The sequence below is a fragment of the Hippopotamus amphibius genome, chromosome 1, assembly GCF_030028045.1.
Source record: "Hippopotamus amphibius kiboko isolate mHipAmp2 chromosome 1, mHipAmp2.hap2, whole genome shotgun sequence".
Classification (NCBI taxonomy): domain Eukaryota; kingdom Metazoa; phylum Chordata; class Mammalia; order Artiodactyla; family Hippopotamidae; genus Hippopotamus; species Hippopotamus amphibius.
In genome coordinates, this window is record NC_080186.1 from 21589243 (window position 1) to 21601053 (window position 11811).

The 11811-nt window shown below is 39.3% G+C and overlaps 1 protein-coding gene across 3 annotated transcripts in view; it reads left to right on the forward strand.

Moving 5' to 3' along the window:
- The window catches only part of STX12 (syntaxin 12), a 28420-nt gene extending 20602 nt beyond the window's left edge, over positions 1-7818 (forward strand). For 2 of the 3 annotated variants that reach the window (XM_057702092.1, XM_057702102.1), the window contains 4 exons: positions 1077-1182; positions 4396-4468; positions 5180-5262; positions 6581-7818. In XM_057702092.1, the coding sequence (XP_057558075.1) occupies positions 1077-1182; positions 4396-4468; positions 5180-5262; positions 6581-6673 (355 nt within the window). In that variant the 3' untranslated portion in view covers positions 6674-7818. The remainder of the gene's footprint in view (positions 1-1076; positions 1183-4395; positions 4469-5179; positions 5263-6580) is intronic. The other variant, XM_057702113.1, reaches the window with a different exon arrangement.
- Positions 7819-11811: the final 3993 nt, after the last annotated feature.

An 11811-nucleotide genomic window follows, 5' to 3' on the forward strand; every position in this document is an offset into this window, starting at 1 on the left:
CAAGAAATCTCTGATGTTTGTGTGTTGAGGAGAGCGTTTGGCTCACTAGGAATAAGTACAAACCCCCAAATCTACAGATTAGGAGGTCTAAATAATTTTGCCTCTAATTGCGATTTAAGTTCTTCAAAGTTCTTGGGTTTCTGTTCACTCATCCCTAAAATGGGGGCACCCATCCTTCTAGGAGGACTAAGAGAAAAAGCAAACAATTTCTATCTGAAAGACATCTCCTTTCTTAACTTCTCCAAACTGAATTAACTAATTCCATAGAAAGGTATTGATGGTATTAGTTCAGAACATAAAATATTTTATCATAGGTATGTATCTGTCTCCCACCACTATACTATGAGCACCTCAAAGGCCTGGGGTGCTGTCTTAGTTTTGTATCTCCAGCACATGGAGGAAGTTCTTTCAATATTGTGGAGATGATGTGTTGGAAAAATGCTTAAAACTGGGTTTTCAAAGTGTCTCATGTCTAGTATAATATGTCATAGCCTTTCTTCTAAATATGGTACCTGAAAAGAAGAGTTATAACATTTCACTAGTTTTTTTACTTTGGTTTTCTGTTAAGAGACATTTAACCTAAAGCATAACCTCAAAGAGATTCCTGAAAACCAGGAGATGTGATTCTGTTGGACTAATTGGTGAAGCACTAACAGGTCACTTAGCCTGCTCTCCTCTACCTGTCTGATACCCAACATACCAGCCCAGCTTGCACTTTGAGAGTGCCCTGGGAGAGGATGGGCCAGTGTACTTTGTTGATATCAAATCTCTGCCCACTTCTTGTCTAGCAAGCCCTGGCAAGATTGCAGAGTGTACCCCTGAAGGGAAACAGCAAGGAGTCCCATCGCTCATAATTCTGCTTCCTCTTAGTTTTGCCAATGAAAGCTGAGACTTTGTTGTCTTGGTTTGTTTCTGGGTGTGAAGAGTGTGACCCTCAGGCACTTGTACTGATACCAGAGGAGCTGGAGCCCTGGTACTGTCTTTGGGCAGGCTCTGCTGGCAGCAGAGATGAAGCAGATATGTCTTATGCACACCTTAGCAAGGAGGAATCACCTAGTGTGCTTGTCTCCCTGCAGCCATGAGGAGTGGAACCAGATGCAGAGCCAGGAGGATGAGGTGGCCATCACCGAACAGGATCTGGAACTTATTAAAGAGAGGGAAACGGCAATTCGGCAGCTGGAGGTGGGGGCCAGGTCGTGCTTCTTGTTTGACGCAATGTATCTGCAATCTCTAATCCACCTGGTTTTTCTCCCAGTGATTATGGTAAAAAATAAGTCGTTGTATGGTTTGTGTATTATGTTTCAGGTAATTATGGTGAATTTGAATTACTCTTATGATGGTGAGCGAGAGTACCCGAATCCTCTCCTCAATCACCGTATCTTAAGTGGTCTCCATGAGAATATGCATAGAGAACAGAACAAGGCAAACAAATATTTTATTGCTTATTAAGATTTTGTCCCCAAACCTCAATGCCAACCTCTAGGCTATGTGGGGCTCTTCGGAGAGCCCTTTGCTTAATCTGAATAGACCAGAATAAAGACGGGCCAAAAGGTTTGCTCCATTTTTGTATATCCCAAAGTCCACTCCCAAGTTGTGGATATCGCTTCAGTGGGTCATAGAAATAGGAACAGTTTTTGAGGTGGGGGTTGAGAGAGAGGTCTCGAGGCCTTTCTTACCTGAGTTTCCAACTTTAGTTTTGCACAGTGACCACTAAAATATCCTTGAGGCTGGATACTTTTCTCCTGCATGGAGATAGAAGACTGCCATTCCTGGGGGCAGTGGGGAGAGGAGAGTTGTAGAGAGGAGAAACTTTGAGCTCCTCCCTGATCTTCATCTATGGCAGTAGTTCTGAACTCTGATTACACTTTAGAATCACTTGGAGTTTTTTGTTTGTTTTGTTTTGTTTTTTTAATGCCCCAGCTCTCCTCCTCCATCCACCAATTACTAGTTTGGACTGTGTGATGTTCCTTTTTTTTGTAGGTTAGAAATGGGCAGACATCCACAGGAGGCCCTTGGCATGGACATTTTTTTTCTTACAAACTTCCCAGGTGATTACAATGTGCAGTCAGGGTTGAGCCCCACTGCCCTAGAGCCCATCAATGTCTGTTTTTTGATGGGACAGCTCATCCTCAAGTTTATTTTATTGCCTTCAAAGATGTCATGCCTCTTCTCTTTTTCACATATTGCCACTAATCATCGACTTGTTCTTTGACAAGAAAAATCCTGTTCCAGCAGGGAATAGGGTGAGATGTATGGAGCTAAGGAGAGAAATGTCACATAGCAGATATCAGGAGTGTAAGGAGCACTTCACATTCCACAGAATTAAAGCCGGATTCCTTAGCCAGGGCTGGATTTTCATATCCAGTCATTTCCTGCATCTAACATACGAACCCTGTTCTAATGGTGAAGCATCACACTCCTTTGTATCTCTTCTACTCCCACACTGCACTTCTGACACTTCTGGCCACCAGATGTGTGGGTTTCTTCCACATGAAGCAATTCTGCCACACCATCGGGACGTCCTACAGTTTAACTCAATTCTGACACTGTCTCCCTGGATGTAGCCTCAGATCCCACAGCTTGAGGGTTCAGTCCCACAAGACTCACCCCCTCCCCATGATGTCAGATGCCAGTCCCAGATCCGGGTTGTCACCTGTGCTTCTGACTGACAGTCTGGAAATTGGAGGTTCTCACAGCCCCCTCCTTGGGTTTGATTAATTGGCTAGAGCAGCTCACAGAACTCAAGAAAACAGTTGACTCTCTAGATCACCGGTTTATCATAAAAGGATACAGCGCAGGAACAGCCAGATGGAAGAGAGGCACAGGGCAAGGTATGTGGGAAGGGGCACAGAGCTTCCACGCCCTCTCCAGAAGCGCCGCTCTCCCCAGATCTCCATGTGTTCAGCAACTAAAAAGCTCTCTGAACCTTGTGTTTACATGGGCATGACTGATTAAATAATTGGCCCTTGATGATTGATTTAACCTTGAGCCCTCCTCCCCTCCCCAGAGGTCGGGATTGGGGCTGAAAATTCCGACCATCTAATCACCAGGTTAGTTCCCCTCACAGCCAGCCCCCATCCTTAGGGGTTTTCCAAAAGTCAAGTCATTAACATAAACTCAGGAGTGGTTGAAAGGGGCTTGTTATGAATAAAAAAAGACATCTTTATCTTTTTTTATCACTTAGAAAATTCTGAGGTTTTTAGGAGCTCTGTGCCAGGAATGGGACAAAGACCAAATATATATTTCTTATGAATCACAATATCACACCTATGTTATAGCCAAACTGGGCTGTTTGTTCTTTCACCCAGTTACCTTTCTGTGTATATGGCTTCTCTTTTGCTTTAAGGCACAAATCAAGTTCTGCCTCTTCTGCCAGTCTTCCTCCTCTGCTTGACTTCCTATACCATTTATTAGTCATTTACCAGATAAACACCCTTTCTTCTTACTTATTGTATCCTGATCCCCCCACCCCCAGTTAGCTATTATTAAGCCCTTTTATATTCATAGCAACTAGCAGACTGTCCCAACTATAGTAGACTCTTAGCAAGTAACTGAGGTTCTGGCAAGAACTGTTCTTGCCAAGTTATGATTAGGAAGTCATTGCTTTGAAGGCATCATTTTTTATTGTAGCATTCTGAGAGGCAGGGCACTGCAACTGAAAGAGCGTGGGCTTTAGGGATATAATCCTGGCAGCAATGCTTAGTTTCCTCACTGATGAGTTGTGTGACTACACAAGTTACATAACTGCTCTGAGCCTCATTATTCTCAAAGATACTTAATTCATAGTTACTGAATGATTAATTCACGTAACAAAACATCATAAACTTTTCATTCTGTTTTGCCGCTTGGTAGCTGTGAGACCTTGGGACAAGTCATCAAACCTCTTTCTTTGAGCCTTGATTTTGTCTTCCGTAGAATGAGGATAATACATGTCTCATTGGGTTGTCATGAGGACCAGTTAGGTGATAGTTACTAATAGCTAACACTTATGAAGTGGTTATTGTACAGTTCTAAGAACTTTTTATTTAGTACTTCTGAAAATCCTCCGAGATGGGTACTGTCATTGTCCACATTTTAGAGGGGAGGTCCAGACAAGTTCTTAATTTAAGGTTGGACAACAAGACTGGAGGATTAACAGTCCTCTGTAGCTGACAGTCAGGCTCCAAGGGACTGTGCTTTCAATTACCTACCTGGTATAGTACTGGGCACATAGTAGTCATTTAGTAAATGTTAATGATGAACTTGATTTTCATTTTCTGTTTATGGAGAAAGCATGAATTATAAGCTGTGAAAACCATGTGTTATGTTAATAGCCAAAATTTTAGGTAAGTAGAGGAAATGGATCTTCTAACTTGTTGTTTAATGTTACTTAACTGGTTTTTTTGTGTTCCTTAGGCTGATATTTTGGATGTCAATCAGATATTTAAAGATTTGGCCATGATGATCCATGACCAAGGCGATCTCATTGGTATGTATTATTGATACCTTTAACATAAAGGTGAGTTGATACTATTTGTGTGCAAAGAAGTAAGATGTGTCTTAGGAATTTAGGAATACCATTTAAAAATCATTAAATTCATTTCCTTAGCAATTTTCTTACGTTGTCAAATGTGGAAGTTAAAATGAGGCTCCCGTGAGTAGTCAGCTCCATTCACTTGCCATAGCCTCTTGGTGCGTCTTTGGCTGTTTAGGGAAATATTAGCTGTCAGTTTCACAGTTTTTATCTCCAGGAACTTGCACAACTATGGGATTAGAAACCCCCCCCCCTTTTTTTTTTTTACACTTTTTATTTGGAAATAACTTTGAGTTATAAAAAGTTGCAAAAATGAAAATAACAAGGAACTCCTTTATAAACTTTACCCAGATTTACTTCTTGTTAACATTCTATCCCATTTGCTTTTTGTTTGCATTCAGTCTTTCTCTATGTATATACCTGATTTTTTTTCTGAATCATTTGTGGGTGAGTTGTATACTTTATAACCCCCCACACCTAAATACTTCAGTATTTATTTACGAAGAGTAGGGCTCTTCTCTTATGGAGTTAGTAACTTTTGATTTCATGGCTGGATAATTGGAGTGATGGTGGTGAACCAGGACCCATAGCATTAGAATTCTCTTCAGTTTGCAGTCCTGAAACATCTGAGTGTGGTAAAACATCCACTGCCCTTCTCTTTTGCAGACAGCATAGAAGCCAATGTGGAAAGCTCAGAGGTGCATGTAGAAAGAGCCACTGATCAGTTACAGCGAGCTGCTTACTATCAGGTAAAAGCAGGTACCAAAGAAAGTCACTCTGTGCTGTAGACCTTATGGGCCATCAGAGTACACTGACACATTGAGAACAGCTGCAGCCTTTTGCTTAGTCTTAAGCTGGAGGCAGGTAGTCATAATTGCAGTCTCAGCTCCATTTTTAGTACTTTTCTTTGCAGAAAGATCTACAAGAAGGCATCACACTTTGAGTAAATTGACACAGAAGCCTCTTAGCAACAAAGCTAACCCCATAAGCTAGCATGATACCTAATCTGGTGTAAGGCTAATTTTATAACCTAAACAGCTGAAGTTTGTTTCAATTAGGATAGTAATAGGTACAAAGTAGGACTTTGCAGATACTTTATGTTGACTGTTGCCATAGAGGATGAACATAGAACCAACTCCGACTGCTATTTATCTATGAATTAATAGGGGCTTGTCATTTGGGGGTTATTTCACTATGAATAAATAGGGGTTAATTATTCCACTTTCTGTAAAGTGATAGTCTACATATTAGTTGAAACTCTGGTTTTATGGCTTTTATCTGGGTCTTCACTTCCATTTACAACTATTGTGAGTGAGGTTCTTCTCATTTCTCCTCAGTTTGGTGTTGCATAGCTTTGTAGAAATAAATAGCATTTAGTCATTTACCATGTTCCTAAGATAGCTGTATTTCACCTGGGACTGTTCTTAAAGAAATTCATATTTAATAATGGTATTTCCTTTTAAAAACTGAGTGATGACTTTAATATCCAACAGTAAAGGAACAATAAGTAAATCACATACATCCACTCAGTGTTATGTGGGAATTAAAAGAGATGTTTATGAAGAGCTTATAATATCAGAATTTTTATGTAAAACATGTGAGAAAAATACCAGACATCATACAGTATGGTCCCAATTGTGTCAAATAACTATGCATGGATAAAAGAGGAGAAGGAAATACAATGAGAATATCAACTGTTTTATCTGTGGGTGATTATTTTTCTCTTCTGCTTATCTCAATTTTTTACAGTGAACATAAAATTTTATACTAGGTATAAAAGCTTTATTAAAATACACATGTACAAAACCTTATTTTATTGCAAATAATGCCTAGCAACATAGGTATAAACAGTTCCTTTACAAAACTGTATTTGGGAGCCTGGAATTAGAACTTGCACTGCTGCCTAGCACTGGTAGACTTGAAATTTCGAGAAGGCGTCCACATAGTCATGCATGGATAGAGTTAATTTTGAGTTACCAGGATGCAGATTGATGAAGCACTCTTGGAGTCTTAGGAACATTTTTTACTCGTTTCATGAGTGTCTTCTTTACATATTTCTCTCCTCAGAAGAAATCTCGCAAGAAGATCTGTATCCTGGTGCTTGTCCTTTCAGTGGTTATTGTAATCTTGGGACTTATTTTGTGGCAAGTTAATAAATGAAGTGATTGCCTCCGAGCCTTCTCCCACTGAGCTGTTTTCAAGGGCAAGTGCTTGTTGGAGTCTTGCCAGAACAAACTGATCACAAGAAGAGAGAATACACCGGAATGTCCTGTAATAATTTAGTTAGAAACTAACTACTAACTAGTCCTTGGAATTAGTGACCTATGGAGACAGTATTTCTCGATTTATGTATACATTTTATTGATTTCTCAAATTAAGAATTAATTTATGTGGATTTTGCTTTCTCTTATACTCTGATTGCCCTTCATCCCAAATGTTTACTGAAAATTCCATTCTAGATATCCTTGTTTTGGTAGGTAACACTACAGTCTTGTACTGTTGTCTTTTTATGTATATAGAAGATTTACCTTTTTACTAGCAACCGAGATAGAATTACTTTCTGTCACCCAGCATATTGGAGTCCGTCAGAAACTGTATAATAAGCCAGCAATTTTTATTATTTAACATTTTAGTTTGAATTTCTAAGAAGCCTATTCCCTATATGCTTTGAAAGATTTTGGCAATGTATTTAACTAGAGAGTAAAAAATTGCACATGTGATCCAGATTAAATGAGAAGTAACTATTTGAGCTGGCCAGCTGTTGGGGTTCGTGTTAATCTGGGTTTAAGTTTATTATCTGCTAGTGTTATCGACCGCAGTTCATCCATATATACACTAAATCATCTTGTTCACTTTTTGAAGAGTTTAATTTAGTTAACATTATGATGCTCTGTGGGGTTCCTCTCCCACCTGTCTGTATAGAAGGGGAGGTTTAGACAAAGCATGCTTTTGGAAAGCAAATAGGAGTTGTTTGGAATGATTTGATCTTTTGTTGTTGTTGCTCAGTTGTGGTTCTACATTCCTGGTGAATGATGAATGTTGCCATCAAAAGGCTGTCCCTACCCTAATAAGGTTTGCTGGACATTTGATGGCAGGAAGATTTTAAAAGCTAGACTGAAGTTGGTTTAATATTTAGTCTTGTGAACCTGGCGATAAAGCAAAGAAAATGTTCTTTTTTGTAAATAATACTGGTTTGGAATAGTGATGTTAGACTTACCCTAATTTATGAACAGGAGATTAATCTCTCCATACATAGTTTTAGACAAAAAATGTTTCAATAAAAGATTGCTGTCTTGTAATATGAATGTTGTCCACTCCTCTTTTCCACAGGTCTAGGGAAGTTAACGGGAAGGTAATTTCTTTAGGCTCTCACATAAATGTGAATTGGGCCAACAATTTCACTTCATTCTTTAGTGAATCAGAGGATTTGACTACCCTGGATATATTTATATACTTAGTTCTTCCATTCCCTTAAATGTTACTTAATCTTCTTTTACTAAACTAATGTGAACAGCAGGGAAACAAGGGCTAAATACATAAGTTTCTTTGCACTCTTACATCATTCCACCCACGTAATACAAACAAACGTTGGAAAAGCTTTTGTAGTAAGTTTTTATGAGTTAACATCCTAATGCAGTAGATATTGGGTAATGTGCTGTCCAGAGAAAATTTGAGACCTGCAAGAATACTGGAGTTCAGGTGAGGAATGATTTCGGGGTGGAGTCGATCCTTTCTTTGAAGAACAGGATAGAGCTATTGGGGCATCACAGTGAACCAAGCAGCAGCTTCAGAGCTAATTCCCTGGATCTACAATCAATGCCCCTTCAGCTCTAAATTACAGTCTAAATTTGGACTTGAATACATCTTTTGTAATATTCCAGGCAAGAAAAAAAAAGTCTTGATTGTAACAACAACAACAAAACAAACCCGAAACCTTTCAGTTGGGTAAAATGAAGCCACCATAATTCTGCTCTGTAATACTATGTAATCCAATGGTGGTGGTAGTAGTAGTCATGGATAGCAAATATGACCTTGGCCTAGAATTTCAATGGCCTGGAATTTGTGGTAGTTACCAAGAGGTTCTGCTAAGTGGTCCTAACAGACCTGTTCACAGAATCCTTCTTATCTGTGCTTTGTCCACCTTTAGGGCACCATGGTTTAGGGCAGTGGTTCTTAACCATGGCTTCACATTAGAACCTAAAAAAAATACTGATGCATAGGTGCCCCTGCCACAAGAGTCTAATTTATTTAGTTTGGGTTACAGCCTGGGTATAGAGACTTTTAAAAGTTCCAGATAATTCTCAGGTATGACCATGATTGAAAACCATTGGTTTGGTGGTCAAAAACTAGACTGGGGTACAGAAGGCCTGGAGAACCTTAGCTCTGTCATTAACTTGCTGTAGGTATTCAGACAAGTTATTTAACCCATAGTCCCTTAGTTTCCTCAATAGCTCTCTTAAAGCTATAAAATTCTCTGATTATAAGGACCACAGGGGTTTGGTCTGAACATACAAATTGTATGTTTTCCTCTGTATTCCTTTCCTTTTCTCTTTCTTCCTTTCTCCTTTCTTTATGGAATGTTTTCAAGTGAATTAAAATGGTAGTACTGTAGTACACATTAAAGTACAAGTGTCTTGCTGGCCACTTCCTTTGCAAATGTTCCAGAACAAGAACATTGCTGGACTGGTGCTCCCTGGGCAGGTTTTGTTTTGTTAAGGGGTGGTGATACACTGCCTTGTACCAGTGGGCAAAAATATCAAGATGAAATTATGCTTCAGTCAGTGCAAAGTAAAACACCCTGAGCCTCCTCAATTCAGTTTTTTTTGTTTTTTGGGTGTTATTCCCCCTTCTTCTGTTCAGAGGCAGTTCTCAGGCATGGGAATGAAGCTTTTGCTTTTGGCCACTAAATGCAGACCAGTACCCAACTCAGATTTCATTCTATCACCTGCTTCCTCCCTTCTTTTCTAAGCATATTTAGCATATCCCTAGGTTTCAAAGAATTTTTCAGTGTTGTTTTTCAGTACTGTGAATTACAGCTACTTTAGAATCTCCATTTAGCTAGCAGACAGCTTGAAAGGTTTTGATTCTAACCCTTGATCCAGATTTTAGGCCAACTGAATAGTTCATTTTAATACTTAACCAAAATAAAATTTGATTAACAATATTTCAAGATAAACTTGACATAATAGAATTTTTAATGTGGGACTTTGATTAAAGACCAAGTTTTTACAATCCATGGAGAAATGAGAAAAATAATGTAGTGGCTTTTTAAAGTACCATCTTTGAATCTGAGCTAATGGCCCTCTCATTTTTTAAAAGATTATAAAAGTGAAAATGCAGTGATGTTAGGTGACAGTCTTCATTTTAAAATCTCCTTAGTTGGCAGTATAAAAGTTGACACCCCTATATATTTTTTTCCTGGTCCATGATATCTCTAATGTCTGAACCACTCATCTAGACTAGCCCCATCACTTTACAGCTGAAGAAGCTGAGGCCAGGAATGGCAGTCTAACTGCAGGAATTTAAAGGCTTGAGGAAGTGCTCTGTATGTGAATGGTTACTGTGGGGTAATATTGGAGCCCTTACTACAAGCAATTTACTATGCTAAATGTTTTACACTTTATATGTATCATCTTACATCCACAAAACCATCCAGATGTATTTTTCTTGTCCTCTTTTTATGGATTAGGAAACTGAGAGGTAGTAAGTAAGTGACCTGGCCAAGGGCACACAGTTTAGGAGCTATGGAGCCAGGGTTTGAAGCACACAGACTTCAAAACCACACCTTTAGATACTGTACACTGTCTCCATTCATCACTGATACAAACTATCATCCCTTTCCTTAAGCTTTCTTTAACAATCTGGAGTAATGGCAATTTCTATTCAGTTTTCATGAACATCTTTTCTTTTGTTGGCACCTTGTAAACTTTTCATTCACCCCCCTGCAAAATGAAGTCTCCTGATGTACCATCTGTACACAAACTCAATTTTTTCAGTGTCTCCATTTGATTGCTCATATATCAAAGATGTTCTGAGAAAGTTTTTTGATATCAATATGCTCATGTCTTTAGATTCTACGGAAGTTTCAAAGTCTAAGAAATTAATCTGTCTTTGTTGAGATAACACAATCCAAAGGCAGCTAGCCCATCAGTCTTTACATTTCAAAAGGTTCATATCCTAGACTGCTGTCCTCCAGTTTGCTGATCTATACTGACATCACTGGTGCCCAAACAAAGAGCATTTTGCTTTTTAAGGCCTAGGTAAGTGTAAGGTGCCATTACATCAGAGGTCAGTGTGAATATCAGCTGTGCTGGAAACAGGGAACATGGCCAAGGAATAAAGAATTATAAGGGTAAGAATATAGCTTAGGTTTCTTGGGTGTACATTCAGCATTATAAGGGATTAAATAATGAACCACCCACAGAAGCTGAGAAATTGAAAGGCAAAGCTGACATAAGGTGTTATTAGGTCCCTGATAGCTATAAGTGGCTTCAATACCACTTCATGCCTGAAAAGGGCATGAGACCTCAAAGGCCCACACAATCTCTGTAGATAAAAATACCTTGCTCTTTTCTGTTACACTCAAAACACTTGAAACTATTTAATTCTTTCTTAAGAATCAAGTCCTTCTGCTCAAAGGAGGGAGCTATAGCCTGTTTTCCTGAAACCAAATTGGCCTAGTCTATCTTTGGAATCACAAGGCTGGAAAGGAGGATATTAACCAGTTCATTTGATAAGTGACCTGAGGGAGTCCCCTGGCAGTCCAGTGGTTAGGACTTAGCGCTTTCACTGCCGTCGCCTGGGTTCAATCTCAGTCAGGGAACCAAGATCCTGAAAGCTGTGCTGCACAGCCCCCCCCCCCCCCGCCTCCCCCAAAAAAGAAGAAAAGTGATCTGATCAGTTAACATCCTTGCTGGATGAGTTTATTGTGCTTTTGAACACCAGTGGAAAATGTGATTCTCTTGCCTGCCTAAGAGTTGATAATTTTAAATTCTAAGTTAATAGTATGCTGCGGTAGTTAAATCTTGATGCCTGGAGATGTCACCAAGGGCAAAATCTTTTGAACAGGCTGATGTTCGATTTAAAATCGAGAGGACAAATAGCAAGGAATCAAGAAAAGCAGTAACTTCACCACAGAAGGCGATAAGTTGCTGTGCAGTGCCTCTTTATGGATGAACAATAATTTTGCATTTGGTTTCTTTAAAAGAGGACAAAACAGGTCAGATAATCCCTCCATGTTTTCCACAAAAGTAAAAAGGTGTTGGGCTTCAGCCGCATGCTAATAATAAATATGATCG